The sequence below is a fragment of the Sceloporus undulatus genome, chromosome 8, assembly GCF_019175285.1.
Source record: "Sceloporus undulatus isolate JIND9_A2432 ecotype Alabama chromosome 8, SceUnd_v1.1, whole genome shotgun sequence".
In the NCBI taxonomy this organism is placed as follows: domain Eukaryota; kingdom Metazoa; phylum Chordata; class Lepidosauria; order Squamata; family Phrynosomatidae; genus Sceloporus; species Sceloporus undulatus.
Genome location: NC_056529.1, coordinates 18,234,521 through 18,260,107, shown reverse-complemented (window position 1 = coordinate 18,260,107; position 25,587 = coordinate 18,234,521). Strand labels below are relative to the sequence as shown.

Below are 25,587 nucleotides of genomic sequence, written 5' to 3'. Positions count from 1 at the left end.
GGGAATATGGCCCTGTACAGACTGGCACTTTGTGCTGGCCTGGGGCCAAAAATTATGGCTTGGTAGGACTGGGCATTCACATGCGCCCAGCCCTACTTTCGGTGCCTGTGTGCCATATTGCTGTGACCTTGTCCACACGGGGCATGTGATGATGATGCATGGGTGCCTAAGTGCCCAAACGGCACTCGGTGGAAGTGGCAGCATCATGGCACACAAGCACCATAATGATGCCCCTAAAAAGAAGCTGCCTAGAGTAGCTCCTTTTTAGGGGGCACATCGGGGCTGCACTGTGCGGCTGGCACAACACTAAGGAGGGGCAAAAACTTGCGACATGGAGACACCCATTTGTATCCCCCCTATGGTTAGCTTTAGGGCTTCTGAGGTCTCCCATCTCAGTGGAGCAGCAATCTGCTCCAGGCTTTAGTCCAAATTTTTAAAAACTTAAGCAAGGGGTTGAATCTCTCCTGCAAATAATGATGAGCACACTGGACAGCTCTTTTAAAGTTCAGACTAAACTCCCAGAGTGGATTTGCAATCCTACTGACCTAGATGGCATCACCCACCACTGTCTTCATTACGCTCCAGGAAGTGCTAATCTCTTAAAATGCAAACTAAATGAATTTTCCAAATACCCCTAATGTAAACCCACAGCAAATGTTCTTTCAGAAGAGAAGAAATGCACTCATTATTTGCTGTTTCTTCCAGTACTGTTTTCCAAGGCTTTGTGTGTATGTGTGTGTTATTTATGAGTTCTTGAAGCAGAAAGCCTCTGTTTTTAAACACCAAGCTATTATAATAAATGAGCTAATTAAACACATCCAACACTTTATCCATAGGGCCTGATGCTTGTCCTTTCATTGGACATGCATTATGTATTATCTATTAAGGTATACATGGGGATAATGCTAGCAGTTGCACAGGGAAGAGTGTTTTGTGGGTTCACCGATTTAGATTTTAGAAGGCCTGATAACATTTAACTACAGCAGGAGAACCTGATATTTACCTAGTGAAGAAAACATTAAATCATGTTTGCCAAAGCTTCTTGATTACACTTTTAAAGTTTTTTTCTACAAATAAAGATATATTGATTTGCTACATCAAGAACAAATCTATCATCCATCATGCCGAACATCTCCCATGAGATATGGGCGAGTCACCGGAGGTCATTTTTCTTTTTTAATATTGTGGGTTTTTGCAGTACTCCATTTCAAAATTCTGTTGAACAAGCATTCCTCTTAATGCCGACTTTTATCAAAACAAATGCCCTTGCATTATTTTGTAGGAAGCAATCTTCTATGTGCTTCCAATTTTTTGGTCATACAATATAACTATCTTACTGTCATATCTGCAAATGACTTTGATTGCTGTGCTTGGACTTTAGTCTATTTTACATTATATTGGAATGACCTTATGCTTTGTTGTTGCAGTGAGTAGACCAATGCTAACCTTAGTCATAGACCAAAACCTTTCCTCCAGATTAGACCATACAATGCTGGATCAGATGAAAGGCCTATATAATTGTGGAACAGTAAGACTCACCAGAGAAGATACCTTCCCTGTTCCCAGCTCCCTGGTCTCAGGAAGAAATGAGAACAAGCTCCTGGCCTCAATGAAAGCCTCTGATATGGGAGAAACCAATGGGCCAACAGAAGGCCACTGTTTGGTTCTGAAGGGAAGGAGCTAGAAGGCAGAAGATGTAAGACAGTAGAAAGGACATAGGACATTATCAGACAAGGGAAATTGGAAGTATAATCCAATGGCAATAAACGCAATCATGGGGTTTAACGTTATTGTGTGATAGACTACCACACGCAATTTCGGGCAATGGGAAGTCAGTCCGAATGCAATCATGGGGTTTCATGTTATTACGTGAGAGGTGATCACACACAATTTTGGGCAATGGCAAACTATTTTTGGGCAAGGGAAGTCAGTTTGAACGCAATTCGAATTCACGTAAATTTGCTGAACTAGCAAATTCACAGGAATGCATTCTGGCCGCACTTCCTTTTCATTCAAAATTAAGAGAAATTCCTCCCGTATGATAAACTCCATAGAGACTGCAAGCCTCCTTTGCACATGAGTTGCAAGAGAATGAAGGGCTGTGGCCTAGGACTTGTGTAAACAGCTTGCCTGAGGTCTTCCTTGGCTGCCCGAGTACTCTCTTACCAAGATCTTCAACCTGAGTTTACATACCTGTATACCACAGAAGCTCATCCTTAAGCTACTTTCCCTGAAACATTGCCCGAGGACCCTATAAACCAGTGGTTCTCAACCTTGGGTCTTCCAGGCACTTTAGAGTTCAGCTCCCATAATCCCTGATCAGTTGAGCAAGCTAGCTGGGACTTTTGGGGGTTGAAATCGTAACCTTAAAAAGAGCCAAAGGTTGAGAACCACTCCTCTAACTTAAATAAAGACTCTCCTCTGGGGTCTGGACTTGACTAAAATGGCATGCAAGCAATCCTACTGTTTGACATACCTCTTCCCATGGAAGCTATGATTCCAACAACAGTAGTTCAGCAATCTATTTATTTTCTACCAAAACATGCAGGAATTCCATTAGCAGGACATGAGTACAGTTGCCCCTCATCCAGGCATTTCATAGAAGCTGGTGGCTTCCTTATCAGTGAGGAATGAAACATTACTGGAGCTATCCAACGTGATGAACCCTGGAGCAAATTCACTGCTCCACTGAGTAGTGGAGATCCCAGCTGCCACCGGAGGGATCCAAGGTAAAGAAAGCTAGTCCCAAAACAAATTCTGACCCTTGGGTGACTTCCTTAAAGTTTGGAAGAAACCCAGAAACAAATTCACTGCCTCCCACTGAACTGAAATACAGTTCTTTGATTTTCAGATTATTATTATTTTTTACTCTTTTCTGAAATAGCTCCTTTAAAGTTGGTCTAAAGCAGTTGTTCCCAAACTTTGGTCTTCCACAAGTTTTGGACTTCAGCTCCCAGAACCCTTAACCGCTGGAGCTTCTGGGAGCTGAAGCCCAAAACACCTGGAGGACTGACGTTTGGGGATCACTGATCTAAAGCCGAGGGTGGATTCGCCACTCTCCTGACATGGAGACATGTCCATATTGGAGTCTGCAAAAACTGAAATTCAGAAGGGTTTCTTACCAAGGCCATTACTACCATTTATTCACCAAGTAATTGTAGACCAGAGTCTTTCCTTCGATTTTTCAAATAACTCTAGAGAAATCAGCTTAACTCTAAATGGCAGAACCACATCAATCTTTGACTCTTCCTTTTAGAAAAAATATATAGAGAAGAAAGGAACAGAAAATCTGTAAGGCAGCTAAGATTTCTCCATCCCTTCCTCCCTTTTGGGGGCATATGTGTAACAAAGGTGGCACAAATCTCTCTATTGATTGATACTGGCAGCTTTTCAGATGGCAGATTTATGACACCTGACTTGACAATTTATACATTGTCCTTTCCTGAACGTTCAGCACCAGTCGAAACCAGCCACCTGCTGCTGTCACATGAAATGGCTCTCCATTGTTATAAGGCCAGAGCACAAAGGTGGGATTTATGTCCAGTTAAGTAGGAGGAGATGAGCAAAGCTGAGGCCTGAAATAACACCGACCTGTCTGCAAACCAAGGCACTAAATTGATGGCTTGCGAATTCAGGTTGTGCATCTGTGTGTTTTAGATTTATGATGTCCTGTACAAACACCAAAGGGATCTGCAGTGAAATAAGAGCTGGGCCAGCAACCAAAGTCTCATGACTTATAGTATCAGCCATGAACAACCAAAAAGAGGGAGAAACAAGGCTCAAATGTCTACCACAGAAATCTGGAGGAAGGGCAGAAGACGATTTCTTGGGGAGAACCTGCCAGGTCCTAAGTTCCTGGTAATGCAAACCAGTAAAATTCATACATTGGAGGTATGAAGGAATGATACTCTTTCCCCTACCCATGGATAGGCATTTTCTCATTTCGTTCCCATTGGATGCAGTGAAGAAAATTTATCTACTACAGGACCTGGCCTGCCATGATTTTCTGGCCACTTTAGAAGCCCACAAGAGGAATATAAGGGCTTGTGATCCTCCAGAGAAAAGCCCTTCTTCGATCCATCTCAGACACACCTCTTTTGAGATTGTCTTAACATATCAACACACTGAAAAATGAGCAACGATTATTCACATGTTGGCAATTATTTGTAAAGAATAAAGAAAGGGAGGGAGGGAAAGAAACAAAACTATGTTAAGTTGTTTGCTCACAAAGACTTAGCCATGTTAGCTTGGATGCAAAGGGATCTTGTAGCACCTTTGAGACTAACTGAGCAAAAGAAAGAAGTTGGTAGCATGAACTTTCATAGGCTTAAGTCTACTTCCCCCAATGCAACTGAACCACTGATCAATTATTCATAGTGTCAGCTTATCATCATATTCATATTTCAGCAACTGTCCCTTTTATGTAATTTTTCAGGCTCTGCCAAAAGGAATGGTTTTCATTTCTAGGTATTGTCACCTGGATAATTCATCTGCAAGAATTGACTGTTTGTGTGTGTGTGTGTTGGGGTTTATTTCTCTGTTTGCCCCAAACATGGAATTTCATGAGATGATGGTTCTCATTTGCAATTACTCTTAGTTTAGTTTTAGGTATAGATTTTTAAAGGATTTTTAAAGCTTCAGCGGTTGCGGATCAATGATGTGGTGGCATCCAGTGTGGAGCTTAATGGCCTCTTTCCACAAGTCAACATAGGCCTCATTCCCTTTTAAACTGGATCATGAATCAGTTTGAACTGGTTCAAATGACTCTGGTTCCCACTTAATCCGAATTGCTGAAGTGATTCCAAGAGGGGGGCCATGCGCTAGACCCGTTTAATCCATGTCTTTTTAACTCTATTTTTCCCACTTCTTTTTTGATAAATTGGATCTGCGCAAGTGAGAACCACATGCGGATCGGAATCGATTCAAATTTCCCCTTCGGTTGGCTGGAACTGAATAATTTTGAATCGATTCATTTGTGAATGGGAACTACAAGTGGATTATTTTAGAGGGAAAAAATGCAATCCGGGCAAATGTTGTTGGAGAAAATGTGATCGGGACAGATGCTCCAGTGTCAAATCGATCCATTGATTTGGATTGCACACCGATTTATTTGTAAGAGGGAATGGAGCCATGCTATGGTTCAAGGGCTGGGAACATGCCCAGTGTTGCATGCCAAAATGAGTTGTCTGTCCACTTTCCAGTTCATTGTCTCAAGTCTAGAAATTACATGGATGCAACTTTCAATTAGTACATTACAGGGATGCATTTCAACCCTATGACCCTTCCCCACTCTTTCAAATCCTATCCGGTCCCTCAGTGTCCACACAAATAGATACTTAAAGAGAGATAATAAAGCCTCTTCCAGCATGCCATGGCATAAATGAGCTTCTCTCTGCAAAGCACTGCAGAATTATGCGCACTTGCTGAAGCCAGCCATCTTTAGTACCCAGAGGGGATCCTCAACGCTTCCTTAAAAATTCATTTGTTCTTTAATTAAGGAACATGCTTTTCTCCCCCTAATTAACAAACCAACAGACTAATATAAACAGATCTCCAAACATTGCTGCTTTGATTGTTCTGTGCCTGAGAAACAGGTTGTGCCGGAAGTGTTTTTAATACAGGAGATCCAGACAATGCAAACAGAGATATGATTTCATTTTCATCCAAGACTTACTGGGAGTAATTTCGGTTGAGGAGGATGCAAAAGTTCTCCCTTGGATTTCTGATGGCTCCAAGAGTGAAAGGTAGGAATGGTCCTAGGGATGTGAATGGAAAAAGCAGCTTTCATCTATTTCCCACCGATGGCCCAAGGATGTTGCAGTGGACCTATCAGAAGACATTGGCTGCTCGCTGCTGTTCCTCCCAGCCCTAAATCCCTACCTGGGAATGATGCTCCATAGAATCATATCACAGGCATACCCCAGTTAGCACAGCCTCTGACAAAGAAGCTCCATTTTACAAACTCTTTGTACCGAGAATAAAAAGTGAATTGACTCACTTGAAATCCTCTATGAATGGAAATTGTCATTTCAAAATGATTGCAGCTCCCTCCCCATGTGTATCATATGTATGTCTGCATATTTGTCAGCTGTTGACGTACAGCAATCCCATAAATTTCATAGGGTTTTCTTAGAGAAGGAATGCTCAAAGGTGGTGTTGCCAATTCCTTTCTCTCAATACAGTGGTTCTCAAACTTAGGTCCTCCAGGTGTTTTAGACATCAACTCCCAGAAGCCTCAGCCAGCTTGGCCATAAATCAAGAATTCCGAGAGCAGAAGTTCAAAACACCTGGAGGACTAAGGTTTGAGAACCAGTGCTCTAAAATATAGCCTGCAGCACCTGGTGTTCCTTGGTGGTCTCCCATCCAAGTACTAACCAGGGCTGACCCTGCTTAGCTTCCAAGTTTAGACAGGATCTAGAGCCTTTAGGGCTTTCTTGGGCAAACTCTGCATTCTACTTTTTAAAAATGCCCATTTTCCAACCACTTAGATGAAATTTTGGCCTAGTATTGTGTCCTCCCAGTGTTACAGGGCTGAAAACTCTCCTCAAACCTGAGGTTCCCCAGCTCAGCTTTACAGAAGGCGAAGCTCTTGGCAAGTCAAGACATGATCCCCCAACTATTCTCTAGTAGGATTCTATGGGAAAGCATGCCTTTGTACATCTTGCAATCCTGCAGCTTCTATAGCTTCTTTGCCACAAGTTCATCACTTAGCAGTCTTTATGGGCAAACATCAAAAGTGCTTGTAGCGATTGAACACTCCCTGTGAAGCCTGCGACCCACACAAACAATTGCTTTTGATGTTGCCCTGAATATTTTTACTCATAGTTTTAATTTAGCATCATTAGAACTAGCAATAGTCTAATTGCATGCCTGTAATTTACTTGTAACTGTCATTACAAGGTTTTATCCACTGATCAATCAAGTTGTTGCTTATTTTCACAAAACTCTGCAGGGAGGATGTTATAGATGCCATCGCTCTGAGTATTTTGGGCATAAGAAGTAGGATAGAACAATTGAAAGAATGAGGCTACATACTGAGAAAAGGTGATAGCCTATAGGTGAAGCCCATGTTAATTGCAAAACCAATATAGAGAAAATAATTGATACCCATCTCTAAACATCTGAAGGGCCTTCATGTGGAACATGAGAGTAAACATGTTTTCTGCTGCTATTGAGAGTAGAATCTGAACAAATGGATTCAAAGACAAGAAAGGGGATTACAATTTAACATTAGGAAGAACTTTCTGATAGTAAGAGGTGGTCACTAGTGGAATGGATAATCTCAGAAGATGCTGGACCCTCCTTTAAAGGTGGTTTAAAAGCAGAGTTTAGATGGATAGTTGTCATGGATGTTTTACCTACCGAATTTGGTGTTGGCAGGGATTGGACTCTATGCGTGCCTTCCAACAAAAAACTCTATGATTCAATGATGAATTAATTCATGTTCATTTTATAAGAAACTAGAGATGGGTCAAAACATGGAAAAATGATTCTATAGATCAGTGGGTTGCATTCACTCCATACTGGAGATTAATATATAAGAGCATAAATAATGACACCTTATAGGTAATACAAGAAGAATTATAATTTGTAATTGGATTTGATTAGTTCTAACCTGTTTGGCCAACTGGAAGTTTAATATCTGTACTTCTTCTATTGTTATTACTCTTGGATTAGATCTTCATTATTGATCCATTTTGTGTTGTTGTGGTTATTGATCTTGTGTGCCTTCAAGTCATTTCTGACTTATGACAACCGTATGGCGAACCTATCACAGAGGTTTTTTGGCAGGCTTTGTTCAGAAGGTGTTTGCCATTGCTTTCCTCTGAGGCTGAGAGAGTGTGACTTGGCCAAGGTCCACTAGTGGGTTTCCATGATTCTTCAATGGGGGAAGAATCTCCATAGGCTGACGCAGACGAATCATCAAAATACGTCGGATTATGTCCAAGGACACACTTATCTGCATGTTTAGTACCAGAGGCAACAAAATTGGCCACAAATGTGTTTTTCTGCAGGAAGTACATTGTATTGGTGAAGGGAGTGTGTCTATTCTATCCGCCGGCTAGCAAAAACTCTTCAGAGAACCCCCTGTTGCTTTCCCCGAGGTTGTTAGAATCACAGGTCATAGACTAGAAGAGATCCTGCCGTGCTCAGCAAATTGAATGCAATTTTCGTCATTTGAAAACTTAAGTGGCCCTAGTTTTTGTTCCTCCCTGCCTACGCCCCGGCGGTGATCACAAGGAAGACGGAATTGTACATGCAAAAGAGAAAAGGGAAAGCAAAAACAACAAGCCCATCCTTATCATAATCTTGACAGTCAAATATCTGTCAAAGGAGGGGAGGGAGGGAAGGGGATATAGAGATTTTGTATGTAGTTTAAATATGTAAGCCGCCTCGATGATCTTTGATAGAGAGGTGGGATACAAATAAAAATTTTATTATTAGTAGTAGTATTTATTTGTCAAATCAATAAAAGAAAGAGGGGGGAGCTCGACTCAGGCTTGCATCCTTCCAAGGTCGCTAAAATGAGTACCCAGACTGTTGGGGGCAAATTAGCTTACTTGCTAATTAGCTTACTTGCTGTTCACCGCTATGATCTTTGGAATAGCAGCAACTATATAGCTCATTGTTTTTTTAAAAATAAAAAATCTTAACATTATGCATTTCTCTATGTCAGCTTTGTTATCACCACATTTATCTAGTGCCCAGAGTTTGCAAAGCTACTTCTTTGGACTTCAACTCATAGAGTCTATCAAGGAGTCAAACTATCCCAAGCTCTGCTAGTGCCTTTCAATCACTATTCCCATGATAAGAGTTTGTTTCCATGCACTTGGATATTGACCTGAAAGGAGGAGTGGATATGTTGTTTGGTCATTGTTGTGTGCTTTCCAGTCACTTCCGACTTATGGTGACGCTAATGCAAACCTATCATGGGGTTTTCTAGATTTGTTCAGAGGAGGTTTGCCATTGCCTTCCTTAGAGGCTGAAAGCATATGACTTGCCCAAGGTCGACCAATGGATTTTATAGTCAAGCTGGGAATCCAACCCTGGCTTCCAGAGTCATCGTCCAACAATCAAACCACATTAAATGAGTAGAAAGAAGGCAAGCTTACATTCTGTTTCTGCTTAGAGGAGACTGCCTCCATTTGCTTGAATGACGTGATGTGCAACTCTGTGAGCATGTGGTTATCCATAATACATGACCACCCTATTATGCCAACCCCTTCCCTGTTTCCTTATTCAGTTTTACAAATTACAGTATCATTTTATGATACCCAACGTTCCTTAAGGCTACTCTTTTTAATTCCGTGCCATGTGCCATGTTCAATGTCCCTTTGTTCCTGCTAATTATTTACAGGCGTTTTCTATCAGTTCTGCTTTGGGAGGTTCCTCAGCTGGAATTGCAGTCTACTCGGGTTATTATGGCTTAATGGGGAAACAAGATGCCATCTTTTCCTTTCTTTTCGTTAAATGCAATTCCCGAGCAATTTTAACTATCTGCTGTTAGATTTTTTTTTTTAAGTTAACTCCTTTGGGCTTTGGAACATTTGTTACAAGTTGCATATAAAAGTCAAATGCATGAGGAATCATTTGTGCTAACCGCCAGAAGCCAACGAAATGAGATGCCAGTGACGATCATTTAAGCAACACTAAGTACAGAGAAAAAGAATATGCAGCTTGCTTCTGAACTCTGAAACTCTCAAAAAGATCAGCATGTCCAGCAAGCATGTGGCAATCTCTCTCCTTTCACTGGGTGCAGAGAAATGGCTTTCGCGAAGATGTCACAGCCAGTAGTCTCCTGCGTTCATCTTTGATACGATAACATCCTCACCACATCATTATACATGCAGTCCTCGGGCATACTAAGTGCATGTCTATGGGATTAGCTCTCCGTAGTTATGTTCCTTTGGCAGAGATGAAGGGAAATTGAGGGATTGCCCTTGCTGGTGGGTGAAATTGTGGATTTCTTTAAAGGTGTTATTAGTGAAAATGGATGCCTCTAGGCATGAAATGAACTCACTTCACGAGGGAGATCTGTTCAGCAGAATTACTTCAAGTTGGGTCAGGAATCAGGAACGCTTGAATCTTAATGCGAATCTCATCTAGAGCTGATGTTGTGTGCCTCCCAGTTGTTTCCAATTTATGGTGACACTAAGGCAAACCTATAATGGGATTTGCTTGGCATGTTTCTTCAGACATGGTTTGACATTGGCATCCTCTGAAACTGAGAAAGTGTGACTTGATCAAGGTCACCCAGTGGTTTTCCATGACTGAACAGGGATTCAAACCCCACTCTCCAAAGTCATAATCCAATGCTCAAACCACCATACCATGTTGACTTTAAAGTAGACCCACAGAATCATGTTGACTAACCAACAGTTGGTTCAATTGCTCTCTTCTAATTGGGACCAGTCAAGTCTAAGACTGCTATCCAAACTATTCTATCTGAAGAGCTTCTGTTGGGAGGTTAGGTCACTATACAGGTGGGTATACTATAGATAGGGTTATGGGCTGGTCTGGAGCACTCCAAGCAAGAAATGCTTTCTAAAAAAGACCTTTCTATTTCAGTTGAATCTTTGAAAAACAACAATATTCTTAACTGTTGCACATCTCAGGGCCCAAACAGACAAGCCAAAATCAAGCTGCTTTGGGTCACTTTGGAGGTAAGTTGTTTAAATGACACACACATCTTAAGAGACCAGAAGCTGTGGCAAAGCTGCGCTGCAGTCCTTAGGACTGGAGCATGGCTTTGGCACGGCTTCCAGCCTCTTAGGACGCATGCAGCATTTAAACAGCACACCTGCAAAGTGACCCTGCAAAGTGACAGCTTTATTTTGGCCTGTCCATTTGGGCCCTCAATAGTATTGTCCTGAAACTCATGAATAATTAAATGGTTGCAGCCTCTACTAGCTTTTGTGTCTTCTTTATTTATAACTTTTTTCCAGCTTGTCCACATTCAGATGTTGCTTGGCCACATGTGTCCCAGTTATCATCTGTGAAACATTGGAAGGCATGCTGTAACATTTGCTTCTTGCTTTTATTTCTTGGGCCCAAGATGGCAGCAACGTTCTATATTATTCATCTTCAATCCCTTTTGGGGAAGGGTGACACCTTGATTAATGGGAGGGAGGCCACTTTGCTTTTGTAGTGTGGGTTTCAGCAATCTTCAGCAAACTTTTATGGCTTTCCTTTCTAATTAAAGAGCCCAGACCTCTGATCACGAGGGGCAAAGAGTCATTCCACAAAACAGCAAAAGTGTCAGAACATCTGTCCTGCTTTTTTAAAAAAAGCATTTCCCATAAAGCATCTCTTGCTGTTAGAAATGGAAGCCCGTAGTAGACAGAGGAAGCCTTTTTTTTGGGGGGGGGGTTGGGAATGCGCCACAAATTGTCCCATGTAGCTATCAAAGTTGATGCCATTCCCACTAAAGGCTCACACCTTATGGGGCCTTATCTACAGCATATATGATAGCTGGAGAGTTATTCTGGACTCTGTACTACAGTTGGTGCTACTCACTCTTGGAGAGATTTTTTCCAAGTCCTGTGCTGCTACTCTCAGGGTTTGCAGAACAGAAAGGTTCATGGGTTGCTCTACTCTGTGCTTCATTCCAAATAGGACAATGATCCAAATGGTCCTCTCCCCTTATCCACTCCATTTGTTTAATCCTCTCCCCTCACTCCTGTCTATCTGGTGTACCAGTATTACACAAGCCTAAAACATATACAGTTGTCTTGCACCCTCAACTAGAAAGCCCTCATGCCGTCAGGGAATATAAGTATTGATGGATATCTAGGTATTAAACTGAATTCACACACAAATATCTAATTTGTTCCAGCTCTTCCAGCCCTGCTCACCCTAAGATTTGTCTCTCAGCCTGGAGACTCAGGGTGCATCTACTCTGTAGAACTATGCAGTTTGATACCACTTTAACTGCCATGGCTCCATCCTACAGAATCCTAGGATTTGTAGTTTTTTGAGGCCTCGGTATGCTTTAGCAGAGAAGGCGAAAGACCTAAAAACTATAAATCCCAAGAGTCCATAGGATGGAGCTACAGCACTTAAAGTGGTGTCAAAACTGCATTATTTCTACAGAGTAGACATTAACTTGTGGATGAGACATCTCCAAGAATCCCTATCCTTCACCACAGTCTTGCCCAGATCCTGCAAGCCCTTGCCCATAAACCCCCTCATTGAGTCTATCCATCTGGTTTGTGGTCTTCCTCTCTTTCTTCCACCCTCTACCTTTCCTAGCATTATTGTTTTTTCTAGTGATCCTGATGTGGCCAAAGTACAATAGTCTCAACTTGATCATCTTAGCTTCCAAGGAGAACCCTCGTCTAATCTATTCAAAACCCATTTGTTTGTCTTCTTGGCTGTCCATGGGATCCAAAGTACTCTTCTCCAGCACCACATTTTGAATGAGTTTATTTTCTTTCTGTCTGCTTCCTTCACTGTCCAGCTCTTGCATCTGTACATGGTAACTGGAAATACAATGTCCTGGACAATTCCGACTTTAGTGTTCAGCTGAATGTCTTTGAACTTTAGTATCTTTTCCAATGTCCTTCCCATTCCTAATCCTATTTCTTGGCTGCAGTCTCCATTCTGGTCAATGTTTGTTCCTAGATACTGGAATTCTTTAAATATTTTGATTTCCGCGTTGTCTAGATTGAACCTTAGATACAACCTTAGAGAAGTACAAAAGCCCTGATACTTCAGCTGTTATCCTTAGACCTGGCAACTCTAGGACCCATCGGTCCTCCATCCCTTACATATAGTATAAAGCCATGTCCATCCAAAACCATCACTTCCGCTTTCCAAAACAGGAACACACATACAAATTGCATGAAAATATATTCCATCACCAGTCATAGCCCATCTGAAATTGCCTTACCTGTAGGAGATCCCTCCATGACATGTCCAATGTATGGCCCTTCCCGAAAGAGTGGTCGGTTGTCGTTCTGGTCAATAATAATAATATCTAGAGGAACGGGGCCTTCTATGCTTTTCCCACTGGCATCAGTGATCTCCACCTGGAGCTGTAGATGTAAAAAGAAAGAGAAAGCAACATGAGTCAGATTGTTGCAAAAACATCAAAGACGGGGAGAAAGAAGAGTTGGTTATCAGCAGTTTTTCTGCCATAACAAGCTCCCCCCTCGGCAAGGTTAGGAGTCGAGCTGGATGAGCTCTGCGCTAAAGGCAGGATGGCTGCAAGCCTGAGCAATCGAAACAAAAAGTGGGGGGAAAAGAGTAGATTCTGATATCCCCATTGGGGCATTTTGCAACTGAATTGCCAAGTTTGCTGGAGGATGCAACAAGGGAAGAATGGTTAGAAAAAGAAAAACACTATTTGATGCTAATGAAGTGAATATTTGCTTAGAATAAGTTTTTCCCCCTCCTTTTCTTGTCAAGCATAATTACACTTAAGGGGAACATATTGAACCGCGAAATAAATTTCAAGATGGGCCATAGTGGAACACTGAGTTGTGCAAATAGATTGTTAGGAGACCAAAAGAGGAGAGAACCACTGCAAATACAACTCTATCCTAGAGCAAATACTTATCTGATTTATCCCCCTGGGTTACTTTCAGATGCCACAGTACCAATTATGGATCAGCCCAAGCCAAGATGTGTAAAGGACACTTTTTAAAATATGTAAGGGCACCTCCCTCTTCTCCATCTTAAAAAGTTATGTGGAAACAACTCCCATTTCACTTCCATGAAGCCTTAGTTTGTAAATAATGGAATAATGGAAACTAACAAGTTGACTTCAGTGGACTTATTGCTAGGCTCAAATCACAATTCAGATCCAAATCCTACTTACATTATGAGTTTTGAAATGGAAATGTCACCAGGAGGTAAGTATTGCTTATCACATATTCATCCCCAGCCCCTGCAAAAGGAATCTGATTTTGACCAGAAGTCATTTTTACTCAAATGATAAGTTTAAAAAAGGAGAGGGGTATAAAAACAGGTGTGTGTTAAAGTGTGGGAAGCAATGCCTCAATGCCTTCTAAAGCTCTAATATGTCAACCAGGTTGACTTCAAATATCTTGCCAAAACCAGAAAGTATAGAAAGAGTTCGATCATTCTGCAAGGTAGGCATACACAGCCTGCCATCTCTAGAGTGGCCACAAATCATTCATCGGAAGCAAAATTCTTGGACAAATTTGTTGTTTCTGCTCAGGCAAAATATCTGAGTGTATGGATGGCTTTGCTTTGGCTTGGGCTTAAGTCGCTTTAGGCTTCAGCAGAATAATATTTGTCACAGCTAATGGGGAATTCTGCCAGAAACCACTATGCAGGGATGTAATTCTTCACTAAGTATCTTCCTGAAGGAGCAAACAAGTAATGTTAGCCATTTATTTCCACTGTGAGAATGTCTTCGAAACCCATACAGCTTTCAGAGGCTATTCACATTTCAGGACATATTCTGCGCAAAATTCTCTCCTGGATACTTTACACAGAAATAGTATTTTCTGTACAGGAATCAACACTTTCTGTGCAGAATATAAGGTTTCTATGAAGAAATGCTATTTCCTGCGCAGATAATGCTATATTCTGTACAGAAGAACCACTTCTGAATTTTGCACAGAATAAGTCCTGAACTGCAAAGATTCTTATCAGTTCAGGAATCTTCTCATCAGGGTTTCCCAAGACTGAAAAAAATACATTGGAGTTTACCACACGGGAGGAATTTCTGTGGTATACATGTATTTAATTTCAGGTTGAAGATCTTGGTAAGAGACTACTCAGGCAGCCAAGGAAGACCTGAGGCAAGTCCTAGGCCACAGCCCTTCATTCTCTTGCAACTCATGTGCAAAGGAGGCTTGCAGTCTCTATGGAGTTTATTATACAGGAGGCATTTCTCTTTATTTCGAATGAAAAGGAAGTGGGGCCAGAACGCATTCACGTGAATTCGCTAGTTCAGCGAATTTACGTGAATTTTAATTGTTTTCGAACTGACTTTCCATTGCCTGAAAATAGCTTGGCATTGCCCGAAATTGCGTATGATCACTTCTCATGCAATAATGTGAAACCCCATGATTGCGTTCGGACTGACTTCCCATTGCATCAAAATTGCATCTGGTGGTCTATCACGCAATAACGTGAAACTCAATGATTGCGTTTGGATTGCCATTGGATTATCCTTCTAATTTCCCTTGTTTGATAACGTCCATTTTGAATGTGAAATTGAAGGCTTTCATGGCCAGCATCCATGGTTTTTTGTGGGCTTTTCAGGCTATGTGGCCATGCTCTAGAAGAGTTTATTCTTGACATTTCACCAGCATCTTTGGCTGGCGTTCTCTGAAGATGCCAGCCACAGATGCTGGCAAAACTTTCTGGTGGATAAACAATGAGGAAAAAGCCATCCTAGCCTCCTTACTGATGGGATAAGAATATTTGGAATTGCCAGCAGAAGGAGATCAAATAGGAAATCATCCTAGCCTAGCCAGGAATCTTAATGTCTAGGAACAGCCACCATAATTGTTAGTCCCAACAAGAGTCAACCCATTCTCTGATCAGTAATATGGTAAATTAACTGTTCATTGGTTGAATGAGTGTACATTGGTTGGAATTAATAGTAAGATTTGGGCTGATTTATACATTTGATAATGTTATTTGGGGTTGGTGGGACATTCTAAGAACTCTAGTCCAACAAAGTATTTTTTCCAAGCTCCGTATTTTCAGAAGACAAGTTGTTGATTCCTCTTCAAAGAGCAGGTCAACAGGAATCTCTTCTTCACACAGTGACCAGAAGTTTATTTGTTTGCTTTTGTTTCCTTACCACCAACTACAATTTTCCTACCAAACAAGACAAACAGAAGAGTTTGCAGTACCAAATCAGTAGCAAACCCCCTGTAGTCTGAGAAATCGCTTCAAGTACTAAGAAGAGGAGAGGACAGAGAAAAGCAGCCTACAAAGCCAATTAGAAGTAAAGCAGTCTCACACCAACGGTACTGAGTTAACTTGTTAGACGTATAACCTACACGGCAGGGTAGGGATTCAATTGCAGATGAGGGTTATACACCATGTAAAATGAACCGTGGCTGGGTTAAGAGCTCCTGTAGTAACACAGGGAATCAGATTGCATCTTAAAAACATAAATATTGAGCTCTCCAACCTTGCATAGCCGAGTGCCCACGCAGGCGTAATGTATCACAGTAGAAAGGGGATAATAAGCTATCCATCTTAACAAAGGAATTAGAATTCTGACCTAATTCTCTCCCAGTAGGGTTCATTGCAAACCTATAAATAACTCATAAATATCAGGCACACTGAGAAGGAATAGATTAACTGGATAAACAAAGGCGACGGAGCACTTTCAGACCCCCTGTGGCTTATTCCCTCTCCAAGGAATGGAGCATGCAGTGTGTGTTTGTGTGTGTGTGTGTGTGTGTAGACAGCAAATTCTTAGTCTCCAAATCTGATTTGCTGATGCTGATCTCCCAGGTAAGTTGGGTGAAACCAAGACTTGCTTGTACGCCTCTGTCTGTCTCTGGTCCTTTTGAAAGCACATTTGCTCACGGTTCTTGAATCCTACTTCAAGGCAGTGGATTTTAGAGTGCATGCCAGGGCGTCTTAGGTTTCCTTTGAAGCTTATCAGGGGCTTCATGATGAGATGAGAAAATCAGCCATGATAGAAAAGCTCTCTAGAAAGCAGCTACTCATCACCTATGTTCCACTGTGCTCTCACATGGAGAGTGTTAGGCGCATTCTGAGTCACTCACATGGTTCCACCACTCTTGTAATTGGATTTGGACCTATGTTATTCTATTTACATCCCACCATTTCTCCAAGGTGTTTACAGTGCTCCTTCCTTCCTCCTTCTCCAGAAAGTCCCCATGACTGGAGCTGACTTGAAATTATATTCCCAGAGTCATCCATTTCATAGAATCGTAGAGTTGGAAGAGACCACAAAGGCCATCCAGTCCAACCCTATTCTGCCATGTAGGAAATCTCAATCAAAGCATCCCCGACATATGGACATCCAGCCTTTGTTTGAAGACCTCCAAGGAGGGAGACTCCACCACACTCCAAAGAAGAAGTTTGTTCCACTGTTGAACAGCCCTTACTGTCAGGAAATTCCTCCTAATGTTGAGGTGGAATCTCTTTTCCTGGAGCTTGCATCCACTGTTCTGTGTCCTGTTCTCTGGAGCAGCAGAAAACAAGCTTGCTCTCTCCTCAATATGACATCCCTTCAAATATTTAAACAGGGCTATCATATCACCTCTTAACCTTCTCTTCTCCAGACTAAATATCCCCAGCTCCCTGAGGCATTCCTCATAGGGCATGGTTTCCAGACCCTTCACCATTTTAGTCTCCCTCCTTTGGACATGCTTCCGTTTCTCAACATCCTTGTTGAATTGTGGTGCCCAGAATTGGACACAATATTCCAGGTGGGGCCTGACCAGAGCAGAATATAGTAGCACTATTACTTCCCTTGATCTAAGTGCTATACTTCTATTGATGCAGCCTAAAATTGCATTGGCCTTGTTAGCTGCCGCATTGCACTGTTGACTCATGTTCAACTTGTGGTCTACTTGGTCTCCTAGATTCCTTTCACACGTATTCTCATTCAGCCAAGTGTCCCTCATCCTATCTTTGATATTTTCACACCTGAAATGGTCTCCCCACTGGCTGTGGATTTCATGGTTTGGTTAAAGTTTGGGTCTAACTTCTAATCCTTTCTTCAGGATCTCTTTTAGTGTGTGTCTACACTGCCCCCCAACCCATACTCACACCATAGGTCCTGCAACGCAGCAACACAATGTTCCAGGCAATGCAGGGCCTTTCACCAAAATAATCCTGATTTTAAAAAGCTGCCTTTTACCCCACATTTGACTGGAAAATCTGGAGGATTCTATGTGTGGCTAATGTGTGGCTGCCAAAATGGTGAAGTATAGGACACACAATTATCCAGGACTACCCTTTTACATCGATGTGAGTTTGCTTGAGGGAAACACATGGTGGCTTACTCTGATTGTGTGACAATGAATTTGGCATTATCTGGGGCAATGCAGAGCAGATAAAAGTGATGAGGCTATGAGATAGATACAAGTCTTCCCATCAGTGTAGACAGGCCCCTAGACATTGCAATTTTAGCTTTCTTTCATATTGAAAGGCACATCCTAGAACCTGAAGTTTTAGGTACAAAATTTGAGACTTGGGATCCAGAGAATAGGACCTGGAGCAATGGATTCAAGCTACAGGAAAAGAGATTCCACATAAACATTAGGAAGAACTTCCTGACAGTAAAGGCTGGAATAGAGTGCCTTGGAGTGTGGTAGAGTCTCCTTCTATTGACGTTTTTAAACAGAGGCTGGATAGCCATCTGTCAGGAGTGCTTTGGTTGTGTCTTCCTGCATGGCAGAAATGAATTGGACTGGATAGCTCTTGGAGTCTTTTCCAAGTCTATTAGTCTATGGTAAGCTGATAAAATTTTCTAGCCAAGATCTTTTGCCCTGGTAGATCACTAAGGCATCAAACAGAAATAAAGGTTGGAGTTTGTGGCAGCAGCCTAGCTCTCTTTGTAAGTATCTGTAAATAATCAAGAAAGGAACACAGCTTAAACATGGGGGATTATCAGATTGTGGGGACAAAGCACAGGAGTGAAGTGGATCACTCCTGTCCTTAACCCATCCTTATTGTGCAATTGTGCAAAAGAGTATCACACACATTATTATTATCCTGTCATTATCCTGTCATTGAAGTGGAATTGTCCTGTCTCTTTTCAATAACAGAAACCTCCATTAAGGAAAAATGACAGGACAATTCCACTTCGCTGATAATGACGGGATATGTGCAATGTCATATGATAGCCTTTCTCATGATTGTGAACAATTACAGTTCACTGACCTCATTAGCAGAATTGTCCTGCTTACCTCTACTGAGGGCAGCACAGCAGGGAGATATGCAAAGGAATAGTGCAGAGTCCAGTCCAAGGGTCACACAATACCAGTCAGTCACAGCAAAGGGCAGAAGCAAGAGCATAGTCTCAAGGCAAGTCCAGAGGTCAGATAACCAGAGTCATGAATCCAAGAGCAAGGAACAACAAGACTGATTGTTAGCTGCAAAGAATCTCTGCAGCTGAAGGTCTTTTAAAAAGCCTCTGCTTCTCTCAGCTGAAACCTATTAGCTCTCCCTTGGCTTCTAGCCTGGAATAACACCTCAAAGACGCCTTGACCTGCCTTCTCTCCATAGGTCATAGTACCTGCAGTAGTCTAGAGTCCATTTTTCCTTCTGCAGCTTCTTGAGCCTCCTCTGAAACTGCTGATCCTGGCAGCCCCAGATCTGCCCCGTTTCAGCTTCCTCCATGTCTTCAGAGTCTGAGTCCTCTGACTGCACCTCTAAGGTAGGACCAGGGCGATCCATGACAGCAACGTTGTATGATAGTCATTTTCATGATCAGAAGAAAGGACAGGAAAAGGATGGGAAAAGGATGTACTTTTCCCAATATGATAATCTCTCGTGTGACTGAGTAAGAGAAAGAGCTGGAGCACTTCGTAAGAAGTTGGGACCATGTGTGTGCAAAGATCTGAGGCTGGGTGTGTTGCATTCTTATGAAAGAAAGGGAGTGAGACAACTGGTGGCACAAGGCTCTGGCACTGATTTAAGGGGCCATTAACAATTCTCCTTCCTTCCTCTCTACTCCATGATGCACAAAGGCAGGAATGATCTGAGCAAGCATCTTATTTTTAGATAGAAACCTCTTTTTATTATGCATGTTTTATCTTTTGCATGTTTAGCTGGGGAGATATTATTACCAGCAAACGTTAAGCACAAGAGAGTTATCAGAATGAAGACTTCCGCTTTTTTCTCTTTCCTTTTTTGTTTGCTGTGATCATATATTGTACTGATGCATGGGTATGTGATATTCATATTTCAGCATGATCTCGGGTCCTCCAGAGTATCAGGCCTCGTCCATTTACAGGAAGGCTCTGCAAGGAGAAATTCAAATGACTGTTTAATGCTGATGAATGAGGGCAATATTTTAAAGGATCCTTATTGCCAATTTCTACCAGGTAAGAGCAAAAAAGAGAGGCTACCATGTGCAAAAGTGAAACTGGGGCAGGGATGGCTTTGCCAGGAGGTCAAAGATGGTCTAACTATTCAGGAAAAAGAAAGTCCTTGGAAATGTTCACAAAATCCTAACTTCTGAGAAATTTCAGCCCTGATAATATTGAATAAAACTCAAAAGACAATGTACTAATCCATGATTAAAATGCAAATTGATCCTATTTGGGAAAATCTGGCAACAGATTAAAAAAGTGATATGAAGGAGAAACTAAGGCTGCATCTGCACTGCAGAAGTAATCCAGGTTGACATCACTTTGACTGCCATGGTTCAGTGCTATGGAATTCTGGGAGCTGTAAATTGTTGTGGCAGCAGAGCACTCTGACGGAGAAGGCTAAATGTCTTGCAAAACTACAAATCTCAAAATCCAATAGCATTAAGCCATGGCAGTTAAAGTGTGTCAAACTGGATCGTTTCTGCAGTGCAGATACAGCCTTTGTCTCTGGATGCTAAAAAAAAAGTTCTTGCTCCAGAAATGTTTTGGCCAAGTAATATTTACAAGGTCTTTTTCGTAGAGGGAAAAGAAGACGTTTAAAAATTGACCCGCAGAAACTCAATAAAATTGTATCTCCCGGTTTTTCAAATGCGTATGGAGACAGGACTTTGTCAATCCCTTCAGGTCATTTTTAAAACGGTTTTCCTTTGAAGAAGGTCAGATAAATAGTTCTCGGCCAATTGCATTGGCCTAAATTCTGGAATAAAATCTTCTTTTTATTGAGCTGAAACTTAGTTTATCCTTCATAGCAGGTCTTATTGGCCGATTCCACTCCCTGTTTGTTGCTTTTGTTCTGTTTGACTGATGCGATGTATGCTCAGGAAACCCAGGAGAGGGCCATCTCAGTTCTCAGACTTCCTTCCCAATGAGGTTAGATCAGTCCTCTCTCCCTTCTTTCTCTTTCAACAAGCCTTTGAGGACTGATTGTGCAAGGACTATGCCACCTAAACAATGTGCAAGATGTTCTATTTGTTATTTTGTCTTGCTACTTTTTAAAATACCGTATACACTCAACTATAAGTCGATCTCATGCATAAGTCGAGGACAGGTTTTCGGGCCAAGATTATGGATATTGATATGACTCGTGGATAAGTCGAGAGTAAAACTTAGGGGCATGCAACAAAGGATCTAAAGGATGAAGCAAAGGAAAGCAATGCGAAAGAACTTACAAAGTTTGAGCAGGCATGTTTTTGCTCACATCAAAGGTTGCATGAATCAGATAATAGTTTCCAGTACAGATTATATTCTTGCCTTTCACCAGGGAAGGGTTCCTTTTTGAATAAGAGTTAAAGTACAGTACTTACATTGACCCGTGGATAAATCAACTCATGTTATTTGGATCAATTTTTGGACCTAAATTTTAGACTTATACGTGAGTCTATACAGTAGCCTATGTTCTTAACTGGCTTTTAAAATAATTTAACAGGTGTGGTGTTGGGCTTTGAGCACTAGACTATGACTCTGGAGACCAGAGTTCAAACCTCTGCTTGGGCATGGAAAACCACTAGGTGATTTACACAAATCATACTCTCTCAGCCTCCAGAGAAGGAAAGGGCAAGGTTTGAAATCAAGCCATTATTTTACACGACAAAAGTTGATTAATTTCCCAGTTCAGGCTTGTGTAGCCCTCTGTGGAGTGACAGACTTGCTCCAAGTTGCAGGCATTTGCAATGGGAACTCGTTGCCTCCCTTCCCAATTCGCACAGTCACTTTTCAATCTTTGATGTTATCGAACTATCATAACAGATGAAAGGAGGGAAAACTTCAATTCCAATCCCCCCTTTGTTCTCTCCGTCTGATCTCGATGCTTAAGGAGATGTGTGGAAGTTTTGGTAGCAGTTCAATTTCTCTCCTCGCTTCCCCCAACCCTTTTGCTAGTTACCCTGAAATAAATTGAGTTTCTACTGATTCCTTCCAAAGTCAGCTGCATTGAATTTCCTATTACGCCAAGCCATTTTTGCCAATACGATACCCATATGACATATTTTCACACGTCTACCAGCAGAACCTACTGATACCAGGATCTTTACACCGATGAAACTAGGACAAAATAAAGCAATTTCAACTTTTCCTCCTTTGCTCCCATAGGGACAAGTTGTAGGGTGCAATGGGGCAATGTTTTAACGCTGCTGATTGAATGCAAGCCCCACATTGATTTTTACATTTGATGTGATTTTGTTAATGAGGAACTGGGGGGAAAAAAGATGCACAAGTTTCAATGTGAGTTGCTTTTGCAGGTGGCTTTGAAGCAAAAGAGGCTGGCTAAATGGGCTCTGGCTTTTCTAATTATCTGTTTTCTGTCTCAAAAAATTAATCTCAGGAACTTGGAGCAACACTGGGACACCTTTGCGCATTAATTGGCAAAGAAATAATGCTTTTGCCAATGAGCTCCAAATTAGCTAAATGAATGGCTAAGCGGTTGATTTCAAGGACTTTTTCACCTCAATGTTCTCAGGAGGCTATCAGAGTAATCTTATATAGGAAAACATGAAAGGATACCATTACTTTGTTTCCTTTAATCAGTAGTCTCCGTGGGGGCAGCGGAGACACATTGAATGCTTCCAAACATTGTGCACAGATTTAGGACATCACCTGGAAATGGACCAATACAGTTTCAGTTTGGATGCCCATAGTGTCCAGATGTCCTCCTTTTCCAGGTCATGTTCTATGTTTCAACCTTCTGTATGTAAAAGGATCTTGTGGAACCTTTGAGACTAACTGAAAGAAGTAACTTGGTTGCATGAGTTTTCCTAGACTTAAGCCTGCTTCCTCAAATGCATGCATGAGCTTTCATAAACTTAAGCCTACTTCCGCAGATGCATGCATGAGCATTCATAGACTTAATCCTACTTCTTCAGATACATGCATGAGCATTCATAGACTTAATCCTACTTCTTCAGATGCATGCATGAGCTTTCATAGACTTAATCCTACTTCTGCAGATGCATGCATGAGCTTTCTTAGACTTAATCCTACTTCCGCAGATGCATGCATGAGCAGTCATAGACTTAAGCCTACCTACTCAGATGCATGTTAGGCTTAAGTCTAAGAACATCTGGAGGTCTCTCCCATAATAAAATAAGACCATTCCAGGAGATAATTTGACATCCCACACCAAATTATACATCCCAGGAATCCAGCAGATGGCAATTAAAGCCCTATGAGACTGCTCTAAGTGTGTAGTTTGCGTATACGATGCATTTCTAAAAAGTCTATGAAGCTAATTGGCTAGAGGTGTTCAATATTATATGGACTAAACTCAAAATTTAGACAATAGGTAAGGCATGCCCAAGGGAACCAAGTATCTGCGCTAGTCTGGAGCAATGACATAATTAGCTTTGAGGAGAAAGAGCATGAAGAAAATGGAGGGTGACAGTTTATTCTCAGGAGGGAGCTGGGGAAAGAAGTGAAAAGAGAGTATCATTACTCTTCAGTTCCTCTAATAAAAGAACCATATATTTGTTATTACACTCATCCCCATGGCTCCCAATTTTTGAGGGGAAATGGGCAAACGCCTGAAAAAAGTGGCTCAGCAAAAATCACCAAGAAGGGGTGAAAAATTGGACATGGGATTTGGAATGATTTGAGGTGCAAATGAACACCGAGGGAAGTTATGAGAAGAGATGTTAATCGGGAAAATAAGCTTTAATTGGTAGTGCGAAGGGTCCAGATTTTGAATTTGCTGCTGCAATAACCTGTTACTATAACAGCTGTGAAGAAATATAAACCAGAACTTGAGGGAAGACCCTGAAAGGGAATGTGGCCAAGAAGGAAATGCAGACACACAAGAATATCTTTGTGTTATAGGACCATTTTTGAACAACAACGAAATGTCTACAATAAGTCTTGCAGGAATGAAAAAAGAAACTATTAGAGGTATTTTAAAAACACAAATAGAACTTTAATATGAATTTAAAGATTCCTATTCCATCAAACTATTTCTCTTTTTTAAAATTCTAAGGAAATTATAGGGCTTGTAATGTCTCTCAAAGGAAAGAACGCAAGCTGCACATCTCTAGGGTTGCATCTACACTGCAGAAATAATCCAGTTTGGCACCACTTTAAAAGCCATGTGCTATGGAATTCTGGGATGTGTAGTTTGTTCTGGTCTTAGAGCAAAGCCGGGTGCCAGAACAAAATACACTTCCCAGAATCCCATAGCATTGAGCCGCACAGTTAAAGTGGTGCCAAACTTGATTATTTCTGTAGTGTGGATGCAGCCTAGGTTGCTTCCAGGTTTCACTCAGATTTCAGGAAAACATTGAATATATATATGGTGGCGCAGTGGTTAAATGCCTGTACTGCAGCCATTCACTCGAAACCACAAGGTTGCGAGTTCAAGACCAGAAAAAGGGCCCAAGCTCGACTCAGGCTTGCATCCTTCCGAGGAGGGAGCTAAAATGAGTACCCAGACTGTTGGGGGCAAATTAACTTACTTGCTAATTAGCTTACTTGCTGTTCACCGCTATGATCTTTGGAATAGCCGTATATAAATAAAACAAATTATTATTAATTTTATATATATATATATATATATATATATATATATATATATATATATCACTGAATTCTGATATAAATGGAGACTTTGTACATGGGGACAGCTGTAAAATTAGGACTCACCAAATTCTGTATTAAAATATTTCTACTTGAATGTAGATCTTTCTTTTCTAGTATCTATATATATATTATATATTATATATTTATATATATATTCAATGTTTTCCTGAATCTGAGTGAAACCTGGAAGCAACCTAGGCTGCATCCCACTACAGATAACAGTTTGGCACCACTTTACTGTGCGGCTCAACGCTATGGGATTCTGGGAATGTATTTCGTTCTGGCACCCGGCTTTGCTCTAAGACCAGAACAAACTACACATCCAGATTCCATAGCACATGGCTTTTAAGTGGTGCCAAACTGGATTATTTCTGCAGTGTGGATGCAACCTAGAGATGTGCAGCTTGCGTTCTTTCCTTTGAGGACATTACAAGCCCTATAATTTCCTTAGAATTTTAAAAAAAGAGAAATAGTTTGATGGAATAGGAATCTTTAAATTCATATTAAAGTTCTATTTGTGTTTTTAAAATACCTCTATAGTTTCTTTTTTCATTCCTGCAAGACTTATGTAGACATTTCGTTGTTGTTCAAAAATGGTCCTATAACACAAAGATATTCTTGTGTGTCTGCATTTCCTTCTTGGCCACATTCCCTTTCGGGTCTTCCCTCAAGTTCTGGTTATATTTTTCACAGCTGTTATAGTAACAGGTTATTGCAGCAGCAAATTCAAAATCTGGACCCTTCGCACTACCAATTAAAGCTATTTTCCCGATTAACATCTCTTCTCATAACTTCCCTCGGTGTTCATTTGCACCTCAAATCATTCCAAATCCCGTGTCCAATTTTTCACCCCTTCTTGGTGATTTTTGCTGAGCCACTTTTTCAGGCGTTTGCCCATTCCCCTCAAAAATTGGGAGCCATGGGGATGAGTGGTAATAACAAATATATGGTTCTT

The 25,587-nt window shown here is 41.3% G+C and overlaps 1 protein-coding gene across 1 annotated transcript in view; it reads right to left on the bottom strand.

Moving 5' to 3' along the window:
* The window catches only part of CDH13 (cadherin 13), a 651,716-nt gene that overhangs the window by 251,754 nt on the left and 374,375 nt on the right, over window positions 1-25,587 (bottom strand). The window contains exon 6 of the mRNA XM_042438290.1: window positions 12,893-13,037. Within this exon, the coding sequence (XP_042294224.1) occupies window positions 12,893-13,037 (145 nt within the window). The remainder of the gene's footprint in view (window positions 1-12,892; window positions 13,038-25,587) is intronic.